General features: G+C 36.1%; 1 protein-coding gene across 1 annotated transcript; it reads left to right on the top strand.

Annotated features, from left to right (window-relative positions):
- The first annotated feature begins 255 nt into the window (after positions 1-255).
- Positions 256-732, top strand: LOC149265119 (uncharacterized). The gene has a single exon (XM_089401831.1). The coding sequence runs from the start codon at positions 256-258 to the stop codon at positions 730-732; it is 477 nt and encodes a 158-aa protein (XP_089257957.1).
- Positions 733-11,642: the final 10,910 nt, after the last annotated feature.

The following is an 11,642-nucleotide window of genomic DNA, read 5'->3' as shown; positions in this document are numbered from 1 at the left end:
CCAATAGAGATCATATGGAGAAATCTCTGCAACAATCTTTAGGAAACCTTAGCACTCCAAACATGGCATGAAGATGATTTTCCCACCCTTCCACAGGAGTAGAACATATGGAAGAATTGGAATCTTCGGATTAACCAGGTACAGGAGAACCCTAGTAAATCCTCTTTAAATCACAAAACTTCCAGCAAATGGATCCCTCCGCCACACGAAATGACTCAATTAAATTTTGATGGAGCCTCCAAAGGCAACCCAGGCATGGCGGGTTATGGAGGAATATTCAGGGATCACAAAGGCAAACCTCTCTTGATTTTCCTAGGCACAATTGGATGGGACACGAACAATTCAACTGATCTTGAGGGACTGTGGCAAGGACTTTGTCTAGCTCAGCATCATGGCTTCTTCCCCTTAGTGATTGAAGGAGACTCTCAGATACTTATCAACATGGAAAATCAAATTCTACAGGGGACCCTTGCTCACAAAGTGGCCTGCAGTTGGAGATTGGCAACACATTTAGAGCTCATTGAACAATGGCTCACAACTAACAGAGCAATCACATTCAAACATATCAGAAAAGAAGGCAACAAAGTGGCTGATCTCCTGGAAAATTTGGGGGTGGACAGTGATTGGACTCTACACTTAGGTTTGCTCGACATTATAAATGATGGATCCCAGATACAAGAATGCACGGAACTGGTGCAAAACGATGCAGCACCCATGGATGTGGGTGGTTAAAGACGCATTAATGCTGATTAGACAGTGGGACGGTAGGTGGCTTAGCCACAAGGCCACCCGCGTTCCCACCCGAGATGATTTATGGCGAGCCATTGTCAACCTGTAGGTGCCATTACTTTGATGCACAAGTCAAGGACTCCTCTGCAAGTTTAAGTCCATGGCTTCGGCAAGCCTGCATACCTCTACCCCGCCCCCTATGAATTGTTCCTGCCTCCCTGATGCTGCGGAGCCGAGCTCTCGCACGACAACAGGGAGGCACTGTCAACTCCTGAGCTGTATAGATTTGGGGGATGGAATCCATTTTTCCCAAAATGTTCTCTGCACTTTGCAAATTGAAGCCTCAGTTCTAGTCTCTGTCTCTCGCCTGAATCGCCCTGTGAATTCCCGCACTGAGTATGTCTCTTCCTCTGCGCACACTGTTAGCACCTTCGTCATTTCGGTCCACACCAGTCAGCTCCACCCCACCCACAGGACCATGTTGTGACTCCACCATCGAATGCGTTGTAGGCAGGGTAGTAGCCGAGGCAGCACCATTCACCCCCCCTCTTCGTCCCCCTCTGAGCCAATGACCCCTTCGTCCTCCCCTTCCTCCACCCCATCCACAGCTCAATTCTTTGTCAGATATCCCGCCACCTGCAGTGGAAGAGGCCGGGTCCAACCCATTGACGCTCGGTGTGTCAATGCTACAACCTAGATGCTCAACCTCTCTGTGTCTTTTCACCAGCCGCATCAAATGGCCCAATTCCGCTTCCACTGTACCATGAATCGCCCTGCCATCATCGCCATCACCATAGTCTCTGTGGCGTTCAGAGAGGAGACTCGCCCGCAGAATAAATAGACTCACACCACTGCAAAACATCTTGTCACTGCGCAACCCACCATTGTTCAGGAGAAGCCGGACACCAGCAAACAGAAGGCGGCTCAGGAGAAGCCGACCACCAGCAAACAGAAGGCCTCGGGCAGCAGCTCTGGTTCTCGCAAACGCAAAGGCACCCAGGATAGCGCCAAGCATGGTGAAGGCATTCCTGGTAGCACGCAGGTAGTTGAGGATGATTGGGATGAATACAGGTGTCTAGTCGGGGAAGAGCCTCCTCCACCAAACGACACCTAGAGGGTCAATGCAGCCAGGTTTCAATTCCTAGCTTCCATTCTTAGGGGCTTTTTTTTTCAATGTTTTTTCAAATTATGTCGTCAATTTTGGTAATTTACCATAACTGTTTCTCTTGGATTTTGAGTTGTAACCCCTGTGCGGGCAACATTTTCCATCAGTTTTTTGAACTGGTTTCCCCTCAGTGGGCAGTCTTGAATCAGTCTTTTGGATGTCTAAACTTGTTATAACTCTGTTCTAGCACCGTAGAGGCTAGAGCCTCACTGTAAATTTACTGTTTCATTAATAGAATTAGTGCTACTTAGAAAAAAAAATATTTATATATAAAAATTGAGATTATAAAATAATTTTAGAGATATTATAATGAAATGTTTGACTGAATAGGGTCAATTACATAAAATAAAAATAAAATATAATAAGTAATTATTAATTATAATTAATAATTAAATTAATTTAGATCAATCTTAATTCAAAATTTATTAAGCATTAAGAGGGATCAAATATCTTTAGAGGCAAAATTCTTTTAGAACGAAAATAGATGTAATCTCTCTCTGCACTTGGTAGATCCAGAGTTAAAATGGTCTAAGCTATTGTATGAAATGTAAGACTAACGTAGCCATATAAATTAAATGGTTAAAAAATCATATAGTCATTATACATCTCATATTACTAAGCTTAGCTTTTTTTTTATAAACGTTAGCTAGGTTGTAACTTTATATTATAAAAAGAATTAATGTATGACTTAAGTATATATACATTTAAGAAAATATGTAACAATATTCTTAACTATTGAGATTCAACTCACTTTATTATAGAGATTCTTAACTAGTAAATAGACTTTGTTACAATACCATGAGTCAATATGAGGACTTATCAATACTATATGCCCAAAAAAAACCATATCTCATTTTATTATGAAATTCATAATCTACAAACACAAATGAATTTGAGATACTTTATTTACATATAATACTTTATTTACATAGCCCATTGAATAAATTTATAAAATATTAAATTTTATTTATATTTTTATATCACCGTAAATTTTATAATAACTTTAATTTTATATTAGTTTTAATTTTTATATTAAAATAATATTTTAAACATTAAACTCATTGATATCAATATTAACATTTATATAATATTAATAACAATTATATAAAGCTAATATTAATTATAGTGATGAGTCATGTATACCAGTAACTTTATACATTATTTCATTTGATAATATACGGGTAGGTTTCTAATAATATTAGGTTTTATTTATATTTTTGTTCCACAGTGAGTTTTCTAATAGTTTTAATTTTTATATTAAAATATTGTTTTAATAATTAAATTCAATAATATTAATATTAATATTTTTATAATATTAATAAAAATTATATAACACTAATATTAATTATCCACAATATTTTTCAAGAAAATATCGATACGATTAATATTACTATTAAAAACATTTTATTATTAGTAGTAAATATAATAATGTTGTATTAATACTTTATTACATTAATATTATTATTTAATTATAACATAAATATGTTATTAATGTAATAATAATATTATAGGTAACCGTTTATTTTTATATTAATATTAATGATTATTTTATTTTATCTTTTCTAAGGAGAGCGAATATTTTTTTATTAGTCAAATGGTAAACAAACCAATGCCTTTACATTCATACCATGATCTTCTTTTTAGTAAATCCAAAGCTTCACAAAAAAGAGCTTCTTTCTACCTTCTCTATTTTTGCTTACAATACTAATAATACTTAACCTGTAAGACCTCTGAAAAACACCATTGTATTATATATACTTATAATGCATTCACAAGAGCTTAGGGTGATAACCATAACAAGATTGTTGTAGATTAGAGGGTGCCTTTACATTCATACCATGTTCTTGTTTTTAGTAAATCTAAAGCTTCACAAAAAAGAGCTTATTTCCACCTTCCCTACTTCTGCTTACTATACTAACAATACTTAACTTGTAAGACCTCTGAAAAACACCATTGTATTATATATACTTACAATGCATTCACAAGAACTTAGGGTGATAACAATAACCAGATTGTTCCATATTAGAGGGCCCATTTTCCTCGTTTTGAACACTATTCACCTGCCACAGACTATCCTCTTCCACTCGTTGCCTGAAATCTTCTTGCTTAGGGTGAGCCACTTCCATGTGTTACTCCAAATTCACATCATGCCCTTATCCTATATTCGTCTCACGAGGCGAGTTATCTGTGATCCCGAACACCTCCTTTAGTAACACATCAATATCATTGATAACATTATTAGTTACATTTAAAAACATTAATATTAATATATATCAACAACAACAACATTCACATTAATATTAAAAACATCTTCATAATAATATGTTTTTAATATAGTTATTAAATGTTTCCAATATAGTTTTTAATGGTCTCAAATTTGTCTCAACCAACATCATTTTTCGATTTCAAAACCTATTGCCAGGTGTTAACCATGGATACCTGTAATGAATGGTCAAGGTTAACCATAGTCAAACCATGGTTAACCATCAACAACCACCATTGAAATTGTAATCATAGTCAAATTATGCTCAGCTATAGATAAACCATATAGTCACAATATGTTCAATCTTAGTTAAGCCATATTCAAACCATGATCAACTATAGTCAATCATATTGTAGGTTTTAACCCTATACATAAATTACCTACAAATGAATTCTTCATACAAAAAAATATACAATGGCGAGAACATAAAACAAATATACACAGAGATTTTTTGATGGATCGCAAAACCGAGACTACCAAATTGATTTTTCATTATATTCCTTTCAATGTTACATTACATATATATACATGTTGAAGCATTCATAAACCCCAATCCATTAACCCTAGATTAGAACATAACCATAGTTCCCTTGACCAGATCTACAAAATACCATGGGCATAAAACCATCATGCCCAAAACCATGTGCAAAACCCATGTAGAAAATCATGGGTAGGTTCACCCACCATATTTGGGTTCGCCCCCCATTCTTGCGCTAGTCGTGGAAAGAATATAACAGACACCCAACATTCTCCCACTTGTTATTTTCTTTCCACACATGTGATCACAGGAGAGTTTATTCATTTGTCCAGCCCTGCAACGCCCATTGTTTCTACACCAAGAAAATTTTTCAGTGCTCACAAAATCTGTCAATGCATCTGCAACATTCTTCAAAGTGTCCACCTTTACCAACAACACCTTTTTTTCCTCAACCATATCCCTCACAAAGTGATACTGAACATCAATGTGCTTTGTCTTTGAATTGTAATCAGGGTTCTTTACCAAGAAAATTGCACTTTAGCTGTCACAGTATATCCTTATAGCTCACTGTACCAACCTTGTAATTGAACACAATATTTTCAACCAAACGTATTCCTTGCTTGCATGAGTTGTTTTCATGTATTCAACCTTTGTAGTTGAAAGAGACACTACAGACTATCTCTTTCTCATCCAACTGACTGCTCCAACAAATAGGTTAAACACATATCCAATTGTAGATCTTCTCTAATCTATATCTTTAGCCCAGCCTACATCAACAAAGCGATGTATTTCTAAAAATATGTCCAATCCTCGTCTTCCTTGGTAGCACAGACCATAATCATTAGTGCCACAAAACTACCTAAAAACCTGCCTCATTGATGTCCAATGATCCTTCCCTAGTTTTGAATTAAACCTACTCTATACTCCCATTGCATGTGCAATGTATAATCTAGTACGTACCATTGCATACATCAGGCTACCAACTACACTCGCATATGAAACACGGCACATGTCCTCTTCCTCTTCTTGTGTCTTGGGACATTGTTCAACAGATAAATTTACACCTACAAGAATAGGAACCTTCACTCGTTTACTATCCTCCATATTAAACCTATGCAATATTATCTCAACATACTTCCTCTAGTTTAACTAGAGCTTCCTCTTTGCCTGATATCGTTTAATTTCTATGCCCAAAATATAGTTTGCATCACCAAGATCCTTCATGTCGAATTTGGAGGATAATTGGGTCTTCAAATACTGGATAATTTATTTGTCATTTCCAATCAGCAACATATCATCCACATCAAAGACCAAATAAATAACATGGTCACCAATTAATTTAAAATACACACAGTGATCCGCTTTTCTTGTTGTGAAGCCAAGTCCCCATATATAGGTCCATGAGCACAACTATAGAGAGGCAATAAGGACAACCAATAGAGAGACCTTGGCTTATAAAAGACATCAAAGGACAAATAGGAATGCCTTGAATTCTTGATTTATAAACAATTAAGTCATCAACAAAAAATGACTCCACAGGGCCAAATCCTAAAAGGTTGTCAAGCTCACTACACATCTAATTCATAGCCCAACATACTAACCATGACCACCCATCACAAGTAGAACTAAATACCAAGGAAGCAAGGCTAGGAGATGAAAGTGCGGACCCCTACAAAGGCTTAAACGATAGAGAAAAATGGGACAAATTTCTAATTTACTTAGGACCTAAAACACAAAAGTTAGCAGACTCAAGAAACACACCACCAAGAAACCAAAAACTAATTGCCTAGATAGTATAAATTGTTCACGAAAATAGAGTAGAAGTCACCCACGACATGTTATAATGGAAAATTAGCCAAAATACCTGCCTTAAGAACAATAATTTGGGGTGATAAATAGAGGCCAACAAAGTGGAACTTACCTTGAGTGTTATCTCTCGTTAAGTACAATCTCTTTGAAATTTGTTAGATATTCCATAAGCCAAACCATCCAATTTTTGGGAAACTTGAAATTTACAACATCGTTTGAACATAGAACATGGAAAAACAACTATCAACTCTGAATGTTTCTTAAACAAAACGTATCTGTACTTTCTAGTTTACAAAGTATAATGAAAAGGAATTAATATGAATGATTTGGGTCCAAAGATGGCTCCCATCAATTGAATACACCCAACACCTTTCTAGTGTGAATCTAAAACTTTCTCTAAATGCAAAAATGTAAATTAAAGTGAAAGACAAATAAGATTCCTTCAAGAAGAAACAAGGGTCTTCATTCCATGTGATTCTTTCACGTTAATTTCTTATGATGATCAACGATGCCAGCTGGTCAATGGAATTTTGGAAAGAGAGAAGTTACAGTGAAATTTAAAGGAGAGTGTGAGATAGCTTAATGAATTAGGGAAAAAAGTGGGTGTAGAATCCATGCCATCTCAAATCTGCAAGAAGCTCTTTCACATTTTTCCTGGTGAAGTGACCAAATCTAGCCTAGTGGTAGTTCCACTTGGATAGTTGATTGTAGTGAACCTCCACGAAGATCTCGTCCACATGGAGAGGCATCTTTGGATCGCTAATCCAATTCCTTAGAATTGTCCATTCACTTCCCTGAATGTCCATACTTACAACCACTATATCAATGCCTTCCAATAGCAACTCTTTCATAAACCTCATTATTTTTACCACATTGTTGGATTTATCATCTTCATCTGACACAAAGTTGTAGTGCAGTTGGATTCAATCCACCTTCCACTGGGGGGATTTTGGAGTGTCTCTTATAGTGAGGGAGGAGGGATTCGTCTTTTCCACATTCCTCTCTTCATCAAAACCAGGCAGGCTTGGCATTCGCAGGAGCTTGGAATTGACTTCCATTAGGGAAATTTTGAGGTATAGAATGGGCTTCCTAAGAAAAATGTACAACCAAAATAAAATTTATAAGAACCAATAGGATTCAAGATGATGATGTCAACCATGTGGAATGATTCAAAATTTTTGGAGTAAAAAAATAAAAATATTAAAAAATAATAAAATAATAAAACTATTTTTTTTCAACTAGTATTTTCAACTTATCTCCTTACGGTTTTACTCAAATTTCAAGCGGGAGTACTCATTGGATGCAAAATTTAATTCCTCATCCAAGGAGTACCCATGTTGCATACTTTTGATGGACCCTGCTACATGAAAAAATAGAAATACTTGTAAAAACGTGATTGCAATCACATTTTTCATGTATTTCTCATTTTTCGTGTAGTAGGGTCCATCGAAAGTATGCAATCACATTTTTCATGTATTTATAATTTTTAGTGTAGTAAGTTCTATCAAAAGTATGCAACATGAGTACTCTTTGGATAAGGATTCAAATTCTGCATCCAACAAGTGTTTCCGCTCAAAATGTGAGTAAACCCATAGGGAGATAAGTTGAAAATATGAGTTTAAAAATAGTTTTTTCTTTTTTTCCCTCTAGAATTTGATGATGTAATCTAAACTTATTTTATTATTTCCACTATTATTTTACAATTTCCTTAGTAGGCCTGTTTTAGACCTCAAAATTCCCCTAATGGAAGGTGTGAATCTCGGTGAGATCGCAGAGGTACATATGAAGAAACTAGGTAAGGTTGGTGTTGAATGCACTGGAACCCCAATCCAACAAATATTGTCGTTATCTATGGTGGAGATCCATCTTCTTGGTAGGAATAGGACACAACAAAATGTGTGTTTTGTCCTCCACATCATTGAAAATTCGGAGGGCAGAACCTCTATAGAAGTTTTTGTGATCATCAAGCTTCTCAATTAGATGAATTTCCATAAGGTAGGTAGTAGTCTCGCCTATCCACTTCATCTGTCACCGTGGATTCACAACCTAATTTTGATCTTGGTCCAATAATCCTTCTCGTATCCCGCATAACTCACATTATTTTTCACCACCAATTCCCATTCATTGCACTTAAAAACCTCCACAATGACGCCTTGGTGTTTGCAAGTTGCATAAACCTTTGTGTCGCTCATCTTACTTCTTTGACGTCTGATAACATCCATGGTGAATTCATTCGCCACTAAAATGGCCTCTGATAGTTGAATGCAACAGTTGTGGAAAACATCAGGCAAGCGGTTATATAAATTCAAATTTCAAATTATTAGTGGAGTTATCAAATTCAAACTTAAAATTCAAATGAACATGCAACTAAGGCATACATTATATTGTATACCCTCGCATTCCTATGAGCTACGACAATGATCATATTTAAGCTAGATTAGTAATTTTTAAATCTATGTTAAATTATAAATTAATACATATAAAAAAGTTAACTTGAAAAATATAATCCATTGATACAAGGGAGACTACAAGAAACAAATAACGGGCTTGCTGTCAGAATTTTAACGCATCTGTTAGTAGCTCCACCATATATGCATGGACATGCAACTGTACAAACCTCCGTTTGAGAAAGGACTCCAGTCTCCACCGGGAAATATAGAGGTGATGTGCCTTGGAAGTGTTTGTGGTCTATGACAATACGTCTACTTTATTATCGGTAGATTTCCATTTATGTTCGCTACTCCTTGAGTCCATTTGAATTTAAAATTCAATTTCCCACATTGTTTTGAAATTTGTTGTCCCACCTTGTTATCGGATAATTGTTTTACGGCATGCTCTCTTTCATCCACAGAGTTTCAAGTTTGCATTGGTGTTGGCCTATGTCTGCAACGCCATCATCGAACTTTTCACAACTTTATCACTAAATTTTTGGGTTTATTTGATACTACATATAACGAGCCTGCACATTTCATTCAAATCATGTAGACGCTGAGCCTCCCCTCAGCCTGCCACCCGGATTTGGTTTAGTCAGTGGATCATCATGCAACAACTTAGACTAGGGGCTTATCAGACTGATGTTGTCTTGTCATGAGTGGATTGCAGATGCATTCACTCTATCATGTTATGGCAAGATGATGAAGAAGGAGATGTAGAAGGAGGAAATGCTATAAGACACCTAAGGAGCTAAGGAGATAAGATGATCATCAAGAAAGAATAGTAAGGAACACCATATTATAATAGAATATCAAAGATCAGGAATGCATGAAGGCTCCATATGATTCACAACCCTTTGGAGGGCAGATATTAAGAACAAACCATATCTCTCATTAAGATGAAGCATCACACATTTCTTATTGAAGAAAAAGAAACAACAAATAGTGACTTGACATTTCCATTTCATCATGCAATCCATGTCATCAGTGTCATGTCATTTGACAACTCATCATATGCCACATAATTATTGTGGAACCTGTAATTATGTATTCAAAAATGTATTGTAAAGTGGAATTCCAAAGGACACATTCAGAATATGAAGAGTCATGTAAAGTTGAGAAGTCATAGGAAGTTGGAAAGTCATGATGGCAGTCAAAGAGTCACAAGGGGTGTGAAGCATCACCCCATTGGTTATATATACACCCTCATTGTATGAGGAAGGAAATTTTCACCTTGGCTCCTCCCGTAATGCATTAGAGAGACAAACTAGTTCTTTTGAGGAGCAAGGAATGGCTCCAACGCTCCACTAGTGGAGTTAGTGGTGTTCGTTATATACACATGTCTTGGGAATTTTACTTAAAAACAAAAGCCTCATGTCCAACATGTTTTCATGCATGGATTATGAATATTTTTAAGACTATTATGTGAATCTTTGTAATTCATGTTTGCTTTCAGTTGTGCTAAAGTGGATGACCTATTCTGATTATTTTAGTGCTTATCATATTGAGAATGCATTGTAATGGTTGTTATAGTTGTCGCATCTTTGTGGACTGTTCCATTGGATGTCATACAAACCTTCATGTTTTTTTTGGCTGCACTGACTGTCGCATCTTTGTGGACTATCTCACTGGATGTTAGACGAACCCTTCTTCTTTGCGTGTGTCTCTACTAGGGTGGTATTATTCCCTCTATCTTAGGGCTGCACTTTTATCCCTATCCGCAATAGAAGAACTTTGACACACCTACAACCGACCACTCACTAGGAACACTTACTTTCTTTTCGAAGGCACATATGCATTTCTCCCTCTTGCTGATAGTTAGTGCTCAGGCAAACCTGTGAGAAAACAGTAAGCGGGTTGTATTACAGATGAGGCTCCTATTCCAAATGGTGTGAGGTCCAATATGGACCACATATCAGGGAGACCCCCTTGGTTGACAGACTTCCAGAAACCGTCAACAAGACCACACTATGTAATTTTAAAATTTCATTGAGCCAAATATTTCCTCCTTGGTCTACATCTAGTGAATCTTCTTCAAATTCTAAGCGAGCATTCTAATGATTTTTTTTTCTTTTAGAAAAAATAGTTTAAAATTGGGAGAAAAAACCTAAATGATGTCCTAAAGACAAGTACCTTAATGAATTGCATGAGACATTCTTACCTTGGAGCATAATTATAACTTCAACCTACCATCACTAAATCATAACTTAGAACAACCAAACGCAAACTTAAAACAAATAAATCCAAATGCCAAGATCAATGCATCTTTTACTGCTTTGAGTGCATTCATACATGATCTCAAAAACAATAGAGATCCCTTTGAATTTAGTAGTATGATCCACTTTTTTTTTTTTGTAAGCTTGGTAGTACTTCCTTTTTCTATTAATTATATATAGGCAGGTAAAAAAAAATATGTTTGGTGGCCTCAACCTACCCGAGGGAAACCAGGGTTGTTGGCCACTGATCAACATCATATGCCATCCAAAATTTAAATAGTTTGATAATATCCATCCATGATAAGTATGCTATTGTATCTACTATATGCTTAATCCTTTGACTTGTAAAGTAAATTCTATCGGTCATTAAAACAAAAAGTTACTTTCCGCTACTCCGCGTTAGTCATCATATGGCTCAATAGAAGCCAGGTCCTTGGCACTCGACACAGGCACTTCATTATGCAACAAGTATTGAATTTGTTTTTCAATTCGACCAAAATGGAGGTTCTGATGATATTGTTGTACTTGCAATGCCTGAATATCCTTTTGG

This window comes from Pinus tabuliformis, chromosome 6, assembly GCF_031772625.1.
Source record: "Pinus tabuliformis cultivar Carrire ecotype Pingquan chromosome 6, CPIR1, whole genome shotgun sequence".
Taxonomy (NCBI): Eukaryota; Viridiplantae; Streptophyta; class Pinopsida; order Pinales; family Pinaceae; genus Pinus; species Pinus tabuliformis.
This window is presented reverse-complemented; position numbering and strand designations above follow the sequence as displayed.

What these genes read in the sequence shown, in the direction of transcription:
- LOC149265119 (XM_089401831.1), top strand. Translation starts at nt 256, where the DNA reads ATGGCGGGTTATGGAGGAATATTCAGGGATCACAAAGGCAAACCTCTC.